Source organism: Lonchura striata, chromosome Z (assembly GCF_050655825.1).
Source record: "Lonchura striata isolate lonStrDom1 chromosome Z, ASM5065582v1, whole genome shotgun sequence".
NCBI lineage: Eukaryota > Metazoa > Chordata > Aves > Passeriformes > Estrildidae > Lonchura > Lonchura striata.
Genome location: NC_140740.1, coordinates 59,619,951 through 59,635,518, shown reverse-complemented (window position 1 = coordinate 59,635,518; position 15,568 = coordinate 59,619,951). Strand labels below are relative to the sequence as shown.

The 15,568-nt window shown below is 35.8% G+C and overlaps 1 protein-coding gene across 8 annotated transcripts in view; it reads right to left on the bottom strand.

The window, feature by feature from the left end:
* Window positions 1-995: 995 nt before the first annotated feature.
* The window catches only part of NLN (neurolysin), a 37,095-nt gene continuing 22,522 nt past the window's right edge, over window positions 996-15,568 (bottom strand). For all 8 annotated transcript variants that reach the window (XM_021534387.4, XM_077790113.2, XM_031507263.3 and 5 more), the window contains exons 8-13: window positions 13,328-13,694; window positions 11,731-11,932; window positions 8,589-8,775; window positions 7,501-7,629; window positions 6,881-7,017; window positions 996-3,736 (exon numbers count right to left, since the gene is read on the bottom strand). In XM_021534387.4, the coding sequence (XP_021390062.1) occupies window positions 3,602-3,736; window positions 6,881-7,017; window positions 7,501-7,629; window positions 8,589-8,775; window positions 11,731-11,932; window positions 13,328-13,694 (1,157 nt within the window). In that variant the 3' untranslated portion in view covers window positions 996-3,601. The remainder of the gene's footprint in view (window positions 3,737-6,880; window positions 7,018-7,500; window positions 7,630-8,588; window positions 8,776-11,730; window positions 11,933-13,327; window positions 13,695-15,568) is intronic.

The following is a 15,568-nucleotide window of genomic DNA, read 5'->3' as shown; positions in this document are numbered from 1 at the left end:
ACCACATAACGAGCTGATGTTTAGCCTCTCTAACCCCTATCAGTAATCAGTTATCATGCAAACAGCTCTTATGCTTCTTGAAAACCCCTCCACGAATCTCCATTTAACTCAACTACCTTGCACTACCTCCAAAAGGTATTTGGATATTGTTTCATTTTTTCAGAGAGACGTGTAATAACTAATAGCCACCACATCTCAGAGAGGAAAGTTTAAATCTCTTACTCAGACTGTTTTTACCATTTATGTAAGAATTACCACATGACTTGCAGGCAATCCAGAAAAAGCATACATGCTGAACCTCTGTCAGACAAGTAGGCAGTAGCAGCTGCTAAAGCCATCACTTGGCCATCTTGTAACCCAGCTAGATGCTCAAACCATTTTGTCCTTTACAAAGAAGCAACAGAAAGAGAAAGCCATTGCCTGTTATCCCTTGCTCAGTGGATAATAGGCACTCTCTCCTGAGTCCCTGATTTTACCCTTTCCTGTGAAGCCTTTGTTGTGAAGCCAAAGTCCAATCTAAATTTCTAATACAAGAAAATAATAATCCTAAACACAGTGAAATTTTAAGAAGATACGCTACTAACTTTAAAAGCCATCTGTTACAGAAAAAAACCTACAAATTACTTCCTCATTTATTATAGTGAATACTTAAAGTTGGGTTGGAATAAACTCAGGCTTTCATCATTTTGAAATTCAATTCAGAGGAAGCCTGGGTCTAGCAGCTCTAGAACAGGCTAGGCTTTGTCAGATACCTATGTTTTGGCATGATTTCATGTATGTGATTGTTTCTGGCAGTGTCAAGGTCATCAACTCATGTTTGCAAAGCAGAAGTATTCCCTGTTTTATTGGAGGACTCCATGTCACAGCCTTAGAATAGTGTCAGAGAAAGTTTTTCCTTTACAGTCTTATGCCTGTTATAGACAGGTGCAAAAACAGAAACCAGGTTACTTTTCCATTCCAAAATCACATATTTAGAATAAAAACGTGAACATCAATATAATAGAATCATAGAGTAAGTTTTAGTTGGAAGAAAAAAAGTAATTTAATCCAACCCCAGTTTAATTCAGAAGGCTCCAGGATGCAAATATAAAACTTAGCAGACAAGTCTGATATGTTACCACATCAAGATTTTCATAAGCACTTCAGAATATACCCATTAGTCTTTTCTGTTGAGTGCAGTGTTAGCCATAGGCTGATCTGACTTAATTACTGCCTGAGAAGGAACTGGCTTGTACAAAAACAAATTACAGTAAATCCTATTCTTTGGGAACAGACATAGAACATAACACTGCCATTTGTGGTTACAATATGGTTTAGTTTTTTCCTCCCTACACACATGGATATCTATTTGCTGTTAACATAACTGTACAATCATGCAGGCATTTCCACACACAAGTAATAGCAGACATTCTCCCGCACTTCAGTATCTTGGTTACTCAACATTGTACAACATACAAGCACACACACTAAAGAGTCAGGAAATGAAAAAGTCAATTAAATTGTCATAATTACCATCGGTACTGTTCTAAAGCTAACTTTTAAATCACATGACTTTTTATCACCATGTATTTTTGCCTATAATTACTCTACTTACAATTATCTACCTTAAGTCAAGACTGCTGATTTATGCAGAGAAAGGTCTCCCTCATGTGGAAATCTGCCTACCAACTGTAAAATAAAAACTGTGTTTTTTTCTTAATAAAGGTTCCATTGCTTAGATTTGCAGATTCATTTCGGGAAAGTATCACTTAGTATATTTTTTACAATGTTTTCATTCTTCAGAGCTATCATTACAATGTGAAAGAAAAAGCCATGTTAATAAGAATCACAAGAATTTTAAGCATGCATAAAAAGACAGCAACATACTGAAAGCAAGAGAATGTAAGGGAAATCAATCAAGGCAATATTCAAAGGTTTTGGAATAATCTTGCATCCATCAGTTTTCTCAGCTTTCTCTTCTGGCCATACTAAATACTGTTCAAGATGTTCTCACATGTGATATCCATGTATTGTCTTTATATGGCCCAGCAAAACTGTGGTCTAAAAATTTTAACTGACTATAAGAATTATATTTGACTTAATTATGTGGTCTGGACAGACTAGAGTTAATCTGTTTTGGCTACAGATAGTTACAATTCCTCACATCTAACCAGTGCAGTTAAAAGATAAATCCATTCAGATTTTCCATTTCAGAAACTATTTAAGCTAATTTATAACTCTCCAGTTTCAATGCTTTAGTAGAAAACAAAATGCAAAAAGTAAAGTTTCTCACTTCGAGAAATGCTCACAAATTGTGAGAACAATCCCAATTTCAGGCTTTTTCCCCTAGAAAAAATGGACAGCTTTGACCCAAAGTATATCGGTTTTCTTTTGCTGAAGTCTTTTGAGTTGACCAGGCACATTTTCTTATCTCACTGTTGAGCAAAAAACTATAGACCCTTACCATGTTTACAACTGTGAATTAATGTCTAAAATGTATTGGCTAGTAAATAAAATTTAGAAGCTGTTCATATACATGCTGTGATAGTAAAACCACAGTAAGATATGGTACCTAAGACAAGAAAAGTGCACTTGGATTAACAGCTTTATTTGGATGGTGTAGAGTTGGCTTGTAAGACTAATTTTTCCTGATTTTGCAGAAAAACTGCAGAGTAATTCCTTGATTACTTTCACACTCTCACAGCTGAAATAATTGAATCTAATGCACTTTTTTTGTAGCATCTCTTGCATGCCACACTGCAAAGGAACAGGAAAGCTTTGAACTGGCTTTTATCATTCCTGTCAGGTATATCTTCCTTCTTCCTTATTTGCATCTCAAAATACTTAAGAAATTAAGTGAAGCCATTAAAACTGCTCAAGTGCAGTATTTCAATGCTAGTGTTGATATAATTTGGAAAACAAAGACCTGATTTGGGTCATTAACAGAAAGAGTAGTGGAATACCTGCAAAAGTCACCAAGTTTGGCTGATTTTTTCCTTTTTAGTTATACTTTGTAAGTAAATAAATGGTACAAAAATTTAACATGCATCTGAATTAGGTCTAAAAGTACCACACAAAACCTCTGCTGTAAAGGTATCTGAGGCAGGTTCTCAGTCTTGAAATTTGTCAGGCAGCCGGACTGAATTCAAACAGTGACAAAATCAAACACACTTCCTATCCAACAGACACTGGTGAACCATCAATACAATAGAGAATAGAGAATAAGAATGAATCTGTTTCCTTTATTGCTGGTTGTATTCCTTTTATCCCCTTCAGTTTTAAAATTAATCCACAAGATGTAAATCAAGTGCATCTTTTAAAAGAAAAACATGGCAGTAAGTCCTCATATTGATTAGTAATAATTAGTATTACTTCATAAAAATTTTTTAAAATTAGCATCTAATCTCCTTAGCTTCTGCACATCTCAGAATTTTTTCCCCCAAAGTTGAATTTTGTAATTCTATGAAATTTTGTTTTAAAAGTCACATTTTTATTTATACAATTTAAAAAATCATCAAAAAATGACCCAGTTTCCCTGGAGTGATACATTGCTAAAATGTGAAATACACTGACATTTCCAGAGGATTCCATACTTATATGCCTTTACAAAAGAATCATAACTTCACTGAACATGTAATCCCTTACTCAATAGGAAAGCCCTCTGGCTTGGTTTACGCTCCAAGAAATTTTGTAGCATATCCATTCCATCCAAAGATCCTCCAGGTTTCAAAATGAGGTTTCTGTATTTCATCCCAGCCTGACAGAAGATAAAGCAGAATGTTAGTACTTCTTATCTTGCTCACTGCCCCTATTTCTGTATTTGTTACATATTTAAGAATTCATTCATGATGAAACAGCTTTCCTCCTTCCAGTTTTTCCTAGTACCAAATTAGGATATACCAGGATATATCACAAGTATAATTTAGATCTGGGAAGAACTCAGTAGAGCAGAAATTTGACCAGTTCTAAAGAAATTATGTGTCTTCTGGTTTTACACTGTATTTGAAGCTATAATCACAACTTGTCTGAAGACATTCTATAAAGCATAACAAACACACAACCTCCTCAAAATCTTCAGTGAAGGATTACCCCTGTGACTGACAGGCAGGAAGAGGGAACCCAACTTTCTTTCTCTAACTGATGATTTCTCTTTCTTGAATCTCTGTTTGGATAATGGAGATGATACTTCAGAGATAAGACAGGTGGAATGAGATAAGACATTGTGAAATGGCATGGCACTTACACCTATATAATATACACAGTTGTACATATCATACATACAAACATATCTAACACACCTATGACACTATTTTACAGAAAATGAGGCTTAACTCAGATTTTAATTTCAGGAAGAAACATTTTTGCTTCAGGAAAAAATGGATTCCTTTCAAAAAATAAATGAAGCTTCTGAGAAAACAAGTAATGAGGAATTTCTTAACAAAAAGTTGTATCTTAAGGAATGTATATATCTCGAGAATTCTGGACTTGAGACATGACTACAAATGAGAAAATGTTATTTTGCATGCGCACATCCCAAATGCTTCTGATACTGAAGAAGACAATGTTTTTCCTTTTAATCTGTGTATATGCACACACTTCTCCTGCAACTCAACAAGAACACATTGCTTCTTCATGACTTGTTGGGGGTTAGGATTTTTCCTTTAGTTTCTTCTTCTCATGTAATTTTGTCCCATATGTTGCTAGGAAACAAAAACTACCGATACTTAAGAAAACAAAAGATGTAGCTGAGGAGGTTTGCTACCAATTAAGATAGAATTAATTGTTTGTGAAATAATTTTAATACAGTCAATCTGTGAAATTAGGTTGTATAACTTTTGCTCAAACCAGGTGGAGAGGTTTAATTCAAAATGGAAGTAAGCCAACTTTCTATAAGGTCTAGTCAGAATACATTAACCATTTTCCTTTTCTGCTGTTCAGAAGACTAGTCTAAATCTAGATATAATGGAGTAGGAGTAACTACAAAAAGCATACTGGTACCTAGGATTTGTTTATTAAAAAATGTTTGTCTCATCTTGTAGGATGCTATCATACTTATTTGGGTTAAAAGATAACTAATTTGAAAAGATAGCTTTGAAGAGGGAGAGAAAAATATCCACAGCTATCCCTGAAGTTATATCAGCATTCACAGAAAGTGTTTGTGAGCACATATGCCAGAGACTGAGTGACACACATAAATAATCATCTTTCTGCCTCAGTTCTTAGTCTGGCAGAACAAAAGAGGCTTAGGCTTCACAATAAAAGAGGCACAAGCTGTCTTTCAGCTCTTCCACAAAAATATTCAGTTTTAGCATAATTAAATTATTCTCAAAGCCTCCCATACACAGGGAAAGAAAACAAAAATTCTCAGCAAAAAATCAGAATAAAAGACATTCCTCAGAAGAAGTAAAGGTAACACAGCCATTTTGCCAAACTATATCTTAGGATTTTGACTATACAGTCACTTAAATCAGACTTTTGAGAGCAGAGAGTAAAACTGATGGAACAAAAGGGTGATGGCACTGGAGGGATATGGGCATGCCAGAAAAAAAACTGACACAAAGTTCCACAAGTTTGGCACCAGCATCCTTAGCTGTCCGTCCCAAATGCTAGCAGTTATAAAAGCCAGCAAGTCTGACCCCTCCTGAAATACCATTTTTAAGATCAATATGAACAACATTCCATCAAAAGTTATTTTATTTACTCATTTAACTTGACATTTCTTCTCTACTGCTCTTATTTATGAGTGATGATATTCCCAATAAATAAGTAGTTATGTTTATTCTCAGATGTACCTGTCATGAATCCCTATCCCTTCAAGGTCAATCTTAACCTTCAAACCCTATGTCACTTCTCTCAAACTGTGAAGTTGACTGCTTTTCTTCATAAAACCACTTTTGGACTTTGTTGGCTTAACCACTGCCTCAGTTTCACAGTCCTACCCCATCCCAAATCTCTTTCAACTCTCCTTTTTGTCCAGATCAAAATGCAATCTTGTTTACTGCCTCCATCCTCTAGAGAGATGGACAGTTCTATAGGTTCTAGTTACTGTGACAAGTACAGGAAGGAAAGAAGGCAAATTCCAGGAGAGGAAAATGACAGCCATGCATTTTCTATTCTTTTCTTTATTTCTCTCTTGTGCACTTCTATCAAAAGGAAGAACTTGTGCTGGCAGCTGAATCAAGAACACAGTTAAGAAGATGAGGAAACCCAAAAGGTCTTTCCCATGACAGAACTCCTCTATATCATCTGCAGCACCTCAACTCAAGTCTAGTACTATAATCTGAAAAAAAAATCGCTAGAACTGGCAGGACTACTAACCACATCACTAATTATCCTTTTTCTCTGCTGGAGGCAGAAGAGACTACTCTAGGGAAAAAAAGACCCAGTAAATCTAGACCCTCTTAATGATTTGGACTTCACAATGGACCTTGTGTTGTGACACAGAAACCACAAAATAAATTCCTTTTTCTAAATAGTAACTACATAAAAAAGCCATATTGTTGAGGTACACTGAATGTAAGGGAAATGTAAAAGAAATGTAAAAGAAATGTAAAAGAAACAGAGCACCACTATCATACAGGTATCACAGCATATGAACATGCATCTGCTCTTGTAATGGAGGAATGTTTTTTCATTCAGATGGAGGCATTAGACAAGGCAAGCCAGCATCTCAAAAGTACTATAGTATTAAATATATGGTGATGTAAGAACTACATTAAAATTCAAGTGCTCTTGGAAATTTTAAAATGGTTTTCTTAAAGTTATTTTTACACCTTTTTTGTTGTCGATCTGAACTTGACAGGTACTTGAGACATTATACTTAGGGATCATGATGGCAATAAATGTGGTTTCAGAGACAAAGTGCAACAGAAAAGTTTATCAAAAAGTATTCACCATTTACCTTTGGATTCATTATTCCTTCTTGCTTAAAGCAGCTATAAAAGATATCCATGGAAAACACCTCGCTCCACAGGTAACCATAGTACTGACCATCATAACCACCTGCCAAATGTCCAAAAGTAGCTGGCATGTTTGTTCCTTGAAAAGTAGATTAACATCAAGTTATTGAAATCAAATTCAGTTATTTCTTTGATGCATCCAGTACTTCAACAATAAATTAATAAGGAATTCACATCAACTACTTTGAAACCTTTAGCATAAAGGGTCTGAGTATGCCTCAAATTATTGAATATAGTCTATTAAAAACAAAGGAAATTCAATTTCCCATTTTAGCCTATTTGTACATCCAACACAGATGTGACAGAACATCTAAAGTGGAATTCAGATCATGTCACTCTAAACTGTATCCTGTAAAAGGCTAAGTTTCATATTTGCCTTCAGAACCTTCCTTCAGAAGTGATCATTAAGACCACCCAAATTTTAAAAATAATTATTGCAGCTTCATAAAGTAGATTATCCCATCAACAGCCCTGTTTTTTGTATGCCAAGCATTATTGGGAAAGAAAGGCATGTTAAATTGAACCATTTGGGCATGCTGTTAAAAGCTTCATACTGACATACCTGGGGTGGCAGGAATTCCTAGAATCTCCATAGAGTATTTAGCATATTCATCTGCTGGGTCAACAGACAGCTTTGTATGCAGTGCCTGGTCAACTTTGCTCAAAACAATCTGACGGAGGGTTAGAAGGCCTAATTGGGCAAAAATATTTAATTAACCAGTATCAAAATAGCTGGAGTTTCATTCGCATCTTTCCTTCAAAGATCTCAACATGCACAGTAAATTATTAGAATTTTGAAGTTATATCATGTACATCTGAATTACTCCACTTACAAAGAGTTGAAAAGCATAGTTTTTATAAAGGAATTATCACACTAAGCCTCCTCTTCTTGAATATTACTCATAGATCGAAACTAAAATAAAGCAGATATTTTAAAAGCAAATTTTAATTTAAGCTTTTTTGAAGAAGCTACAAGATATGAACCTTTACTCAGACAAAATGCTTATGCAGCATGTGCAAGCTGCAAGGACAAAGATTCCTTGTTCAGGAAAAGCAGTACAAAATAAACAGGAGTAGATTAAGGATGAATTGGGAGTGATAGAATAGTAATGACATGGTAGGTAATGACATGAGATTACAGTCTTAGTTTGGAGATATGTGTTAGGTCTACAATAATGCTGTCTGCGACATGTTATGTCTGTTCAATAAATTTGCAAGTAACTTCCATATCTGTTAAGTGTGCATGCAAATCAAATGTAGACAATATGTGTAGGTATATGGTGTCTTCCACAGTGCCTGTTCTAGAGTACATTTAAGACTAAAAAAACCACAAAAACCACACCAGACTACAACAGACTACCATCCTCCAGCTACCACCCACACCATCAATTTTAAATGAAAAACGTTTACAGGTAAAAATGTACATGGATAGGAAAGGTAGGTGGCCTGAAAAATTAGAGCTCTACTGTTCCTGCAAAGAGTTCTATCCATCACCACAGCCTTTTTTAGTGGGGTACCCACACAAATAAACCCAGAAGGACAGAGGTAAGTGTACACACAGAAGAAATTTAATAGGCTTCTTATGTTTGTCAGCTTTTCTAATTACATACGTTTATATGTATACTGTGGGGAGAAAAGGCAGCGAGATACCTGTATTAGCAAGTCTAGAGGCAGCAAGTTTCTCCAGGAGAGTGTCTCCAACATGGGTTGCATCTTTATAATGTCTTGACATCTGTTGTAGTGGTTCTTTTTCCCACACCCAGTTCTCAAACATTTGTGAAGGTACCTCTACAAAGTCTGTTTCCACATTAGTTCCACTAAACCTTGCAAAGTCAGTCTGGGGAAAAAAAAGTCATTGAATTAAATTAAAACAGAAGCCAAGATTTTTAGCAGAATATAATATTTCAGATGCCAAAATTTCAGTATAAATCACAGGAAAAGGAATAATTTGAACAGACCAATAATAGTAATACTTTTAAAATTAAATTTCTCTGCCATTTCCCTGGGCAGGCCATTTCAAAGATTTACAACTCTTTCAGAGAAAAAAAAATACTAATATCCAATCTAAATCTCCCCAGGTGCAACTTGAGCCATTTCCTTGTCCTGTCATTGACTGCCTGGGAGAAGGAGCTGGCCCCCATCTGGCTACAACCTCTTTTCAGGCAGTTGTAAAGAGCAATAAGGTCCCCCTGAGCATCCTTTTCTCCAGGCTAAACTGAACTGGAGAAAAGCTCCCTCAGCTGCTTCTCATTGGACTTGTGCTCCAGACACTTCCCCAGCCTTGTTGCCTTTTTCCAGACACGCTCCAGCAGCTCAATGTCCTTCCTGATCTGAGGGCCCAGAACCTGGCACAGGATTTGAGGTGTGGCCTCACCAGTGCCCAGCACAGGGGGACAATCCCTGCCCTGGTCCTGCTGCCACACCATTGCTGATCCAGGCCAGGATGCCATTGGCCTTCTTGGCCACCTGGGCACACCTGGCTCATGTCCAGCCACTGTCACCAGCACCCCCAGGTCCTTTCCAGCCACTCTGCCCCAGCCTGTGGAGCTGCCTGGGGCTGTTGTGACCCAAGGGCAGGACCCAGCACTGGGCCTTGTAGAACCTCACACCATTGGCCTCAGCCCATGATCCAGCCTGCCCAGATCCTCTGCAGAGCCTTCCTACCATCACTCCATCCTTGTCTTGTAATAAGTCTACCTCCTCTTGCCAGCCCAATTTTAATTCTTTTCCTTCTCATCAACATACTAACAAAACATTTTAGGTGCTAAAAGAAAAAGAGTTTTCTGTTGTCCTCTCTAAGAGCTGTTGTTATTCTTATACCCCATCCTCTGCTGGGAAATAGATCCTTACAGAAATACAGGCTTTTGAAATTTCTTGCAGGATTACAAAAGAAAGCATGTATAGTACACGACATAACCTTGAACTGACATCTGTGTCACATACATATGTCTTCCTCTCATGTCTTCAGAAGTACAATGCAAAAGGAGTAAAACTTTCCTCTACTCTTGTAGGCTGCTCAAATCCATAGTTGTAGACTGGCCCTTCTTACTGTCTTTGCTGAATAGCAGCTCTGAAGAAAAGCTAGGAAGCACCAGCTTCAGGGGAGAAATGGTGATAGAAGTGGCTAGAGCAAAAAGCAAGTGGCCTTCAGATATCTTCCTTTATCCATACCCAAGGGAACTACACTAACAAAAAACATCAAGATATTTGGTACAAGTTACTTCAAGAGCGCTCCCTGAACAACACCAACAAATTGCCACCGTGCCCTGATCTCACTCTCCAACACTGTATCTCACTTTTCCAGTATATTACATAATCAGACCTTCACTAGCAGCTCACAAATTCCTCCCAGCCTCATCTTTGCATAGCATTTAACTGCAAGGTCTTAACATGCCTAAACAAATCCTCATATGAAACAAGACACTGCTTTGTACACATGAATTCCAGGGAATATATGGATGCTCTTATGTGGGACTAGCAAGTTTGCATGCAAATAGCTACTTACAAATAGCTACAATACAGGAGAAGTGAGCATAGTAACTTGGTACACAGAAAACACCAGAGTAGTGCAAGAGACAACTGGAAAACAGGCAATTCCAGAGCAAATGAAGTACATAGGCATTGGAATTGTTGACTTCAGCCGCCCTGAATGGACTCCAGAACACTGAGGCACACCCTCACTGGCTGTCAAAATGTTGCAGTCAGTTTTGTACCATTTTACACCAATGCCAAATGTGTTACACTTATAAACACCTATATTGCCTAGGTTTTATGCCTCAGTTTTTGATACCAGAAACACTTATCACAGGGTGAAGATGATAAAATAATAATTATATTTTTACCTTTAAGATGATTCAAAAATATCTAAGCAATTATTAACTCTGGATTTAATATATAAGTTTTTGTGATAATGTTGTTTCTTTATTCTGCAGTCCCAGTCTCTAGGATCATTGTCAAGAATTAAAACCTCATGTAGGTAATTTTTCCTTGATGTTATTATTTTGTATTTGTTTATACTTAAGATGAAGGAAGTGCTACACAAAATCTGGATTTGTAATTAATGATGTGAATTTTTTGGTGTGTGAATACTAACACTCATCTCTTCCTGAAATATAAAATTTTCATTAGGCTAATAATAAATTTATCATCCGGCATTATCAATTTTACATGTAAGTAAAAATGAAAACAGAAATTTAACAACTTTATCAGTACCTTGATGGAAAACCTGAAACTACCTTCAGTTCTTTCTGGTCACTGCAATAAACCTAACTTGTCAGATATGAAAAAATATAATAGCTTAGGCAAGATCTGTTTTATGCTTGTGATGTCAAGAGTAATAGGTCTCAACAGTACTAAAAGCCAAAATGCTTCAGGTCATCTAGCTTTGGAAATTATTTTCATTCCTAGGTATAGCAGCATTATTTTATTTCTAATACCTGGTTTCTAATACCATACCTTTACAAAACTAGAAGCAATAAACAGCTGTCTGAACAAAGCCATGACTGAGTATCTTCTTCACATTACTTGTACCTGGGATGAGTGAATAGACTCCTGCAAGATGCAAATGCAAATGTACATGTTCCTACAAAAATGTTTTTCATAAAATGGTGTATTTATTGCTTCAGTCTTAAATAAATACTAAAACTAAAACCAACCTAATGCTTCAAAAAAATAACTAGAACTCTGCATATGTGCTTTACAAAACTTAGAAACCAACAAAACAGAACTATACCTTGCTTTGAGACAGTGGAGAAAGAAATAAATCTTACATTGGAGTGGAAACATCACTAACCTGTGCACATATCTGATGCATTACGTGACCAAATTCATGGAAGTAAGTCTTTACTTCATCATGTCGCAGCAATGATGGACGATCCGATGCTGGCTTTGTGAAATTGGTTACCAGAGCAGCTACAGACATCAATCTGCTGCCATCAGAGAGAAGACAGCCGGGTTGTAGACCAAAGCAGGCTGCATGCCCATACTTTCCCTCTCTGTGTAAGAAAATACATCAGATACTATCTTCAAACCACAAGCCTGCTCACCAGAATGGTGAAGCCTATTCAAGAACAGGGACAATCAGTGTCTGTACACAAGGTTTTACACAAAAAATGTACATCTTTCCATGACTTCTAAGACTCAATAAGTTAGGAGCACAAGGGGAAAAAAAAGCCCCTTCTACTCTCATACTGAAATCAGAACATTTCAAGATTCCCAGCAGCACTTAAAAGAATCTCTTTTTCACTGAGAAGCTGAATGTATATATACTTCAGAAGCCAGTTGTGTTTTAAACTGCTACTGCAACAGGAAGAACTAGGTTCTGTTCACTGATGCAATTTTTTTTTATTACAGGAGACAAAAGAATACAGTAAACTGCATTTTCACTGTGATGCAAGAGTTTAAAGAAAAATTACTTTGAAAATTTTGCCCTAAACTATTCAGTTAAATACTCAGATTAAGTCAGAGGAGTATACTGACACACACCCTCAGTGCATTATATACATAATATATATACATATATATATTATAAATGCATGAGATACATAAAGGTGGAAGCAGGTAAACAGGTGAAAGAGATAGCTATGTTACCATAAAAATAAAAAATTATGTACTACTATATATATTGCATACCCTAATTTTCTTAGGCCAGAAAACCTTAGATCAACTTATATTAAAAAAGAATGCCAGAAAATTTATAAAAGGATAAATACTAATCTAAAAAATCCTATACCAAAGCAAACAAAAAACCAGCTACAAATAGCCAAAGAATACTAGCCCAGAATAAATCCTGTCAAACCAGTCTAGTCTCCTAATCTTTGACAAAACACAGATGATACTGTAAATAGCCACAAAGACAGCTGGAGAGCATCAGGGATCAACATGGAAGTAAATATGAATGTGTGCTCAACATGAATCTATTCTTGATAATGATCTATTTGATTAATCAATCTGGACAACAGGGTAGAAAATACACTAAGTGTAAAGAGGAACTGGGAGAAACTAGGAACTCTTAGCAGACGGAATATAACTGATCTGGGCAGGCTGCACTAATACTTCAAAAGAAATAAAAACTAAGACTCAGTAGTAAGCTAGGAAGGAGAAAAGTTCATAGATGAAAAAAATTACGGACAACTGACTAGAGGGGAGTACTACCAAAAATATGAAGTAGCAATGCTTCATAAAAGTGAATATAAGCAAGAAATATGGAAGTACTTAAAAAGTGTAAAAAAACCTGAGTACAGTCAAGAGGACAACTTAATGAACACAGTATTAATCTTGTCAGTGGAACATATATTTACTTCCAAATGTATTTAATTTTAATTAAACAAGCAGCAACCCATTAAGAAAAATTCTGTTTTAAACATGTAAGCAAAAAAGTAAGTCATTACCTGGGGTAAAGATCCAAATAGAACTGACCTAGCATTTCTCCTGTTGATTTATCCTTTACTGTATAAAGAGTAACACTGTCGTGCCAAACATGAGCACTTTCTATTTGCTCAAATTCAAGTCCCAACAACGTCTGGTAAATATTCAGTAAGCCTTCTGTAACGGCCTCAATTGGGAAGTACTCCTTCAGTTTTTCTTGATCTATGGTGTACTTCAGCTCTTCAGTTTTGCTCATATAATAATGAAGATCCCATGCATTGATTCTTCCATCATAGTCAAAGTTTCTTTCTTTACATTCCTTCTTCTTCAGATCTAGAATGAATTGTCTTTCTTCCTCAACCAAAGGCTTTAGCTTTTTACTCAAATCATCTGAAAGAAAGATTGGCTTGGAGTCAACTTCCATGTTCCTTATCTATTTCTATAAAATAAATATAAAAATAAAAATTCTATAAAATGGGTGTTTCCCATTCATTCACCACCAACAAGCAACATCTGTTTTCTTAGGTCCCAAGAAGTCTTAATTGCAGGCATACTATAAATGATACAGTAGATTCCATGTAGGCCAAAGACTGGTGTGAAGGGTTTAGGTAAATTTAGACTTTTGCCAAGCCATCATAAATGTAAAGTAACACTAGATACTTATGCTTAAATCCTTTGATTTTATGTCATATAATCCCAGTATTCCTCATACATTTCTTAGCAACAGCCAAAGACTACAACTATTGTTAGTTACTGGAAGGAAGTGCAACACAAAATTCAATACTTCTAGTTAAAGCCCTATAAAAAGTCCAAGAGACCCAAGAATTCTTGCCTATAGGATGGCTGGCTTCTACACTAGCAAAGCTTCTGGATATTCAAGTCTAAGATTCAAATTATTTCCAATATACTTTCCTTGGAAGCAGACATATTGAATATAAAATATTTAAGCTTGCTGACACTTCCATACAGTACATTCTGTACTTATTCTCTTGTAATTATTTCTGGTTTATCAGAAACTTTTTTCATTAAGAATTCACAGTGATGTTCATTGTTGATATGTACAGTATAAAATTAGGGAATTGCTACTCATGTTTCTAGGAAGACTGTAACACACTAAATGCATTTGTATGCTTGAAATACTGTTTGCAACTTGTACTGTGCTAAATTCAGAATGTCATAAGAGAGAATACTCTTCTTCCCAGACGTAAGATCAGCTTATGAACATTTGGTTTAAAACATGATTATATACAAACAAAATAGATAAAAACACATTGTCATGCTTGTAGCTGAAGATACATTGAAATAACTAAATAAAAAGTGACAATTAATTTGATGCATATTCTCCCTCTGTGAGAATGATCATGAAGCATGATATGCTAACTTATTTGTGTCAGCTTCAAAATTACAATAATATAACAAAGAAAGTCAAAAATACTTCAAGTACATTTAAAAACCCTAACATTTAATAATAAATTAAACCTAAGTATTTAATTGCCAAGTATACTGAAAATTGGTATTGCCAAATATGGATCTGATCCCATGAAGGAACATTTCAGGAGAAATGCAACAGAATTACGGGTTTAGAAAGAGGAGCACTTGAACATCTTTATTGAAGCATAAACAAAAACACCTCACCACTTGCAAATACACCTTATTTTTGTACTGATTTATTTGTGGGGGCTTACTTATATAACACATCCATATACACTCCTAATTGGTGTTAGGACACAGTAATAAAGGAAGACATACTATTCAGTGGAGCTATCAGGAAGCAGAGACTAACTCTACATCCAAGAGTCCACTGATATCAACAGGGTGACTTCAAACTCATTCATAAACTGCTATGTTTAAAATGTTCAAGATATCTCTGTTTTCAGATCAAATTCCATTACAGGGCTTTTAAATTCCAGACTTAATCCATCACTCCAAAAATAATTTTTTAATTCAGCTCATGGAAGTTGCATCATCTCATACAGTAAGATTTTGCCATACTTAATGTAGCTGTACCAGAAAAAGACACCAAAACTACAGATTAAAAAAAAATCGGGAACAAAAAGCTGCAATTCTGATGCAGCCTCTTGAACTGATAAACTTGCTTAAGCTGCACATGTTACTCTGGTTCTAAATTAGGGTAACTGCATTTTGGGTCAGAGAAAGGTTTAATCACTTGCTTATACTGACTGTCACAAAACAGTTATTCTCAGAATTTGCCTTGTGCTTCCCAATTTGGAACAACTTCATTTATGATCTAAAATATATATATG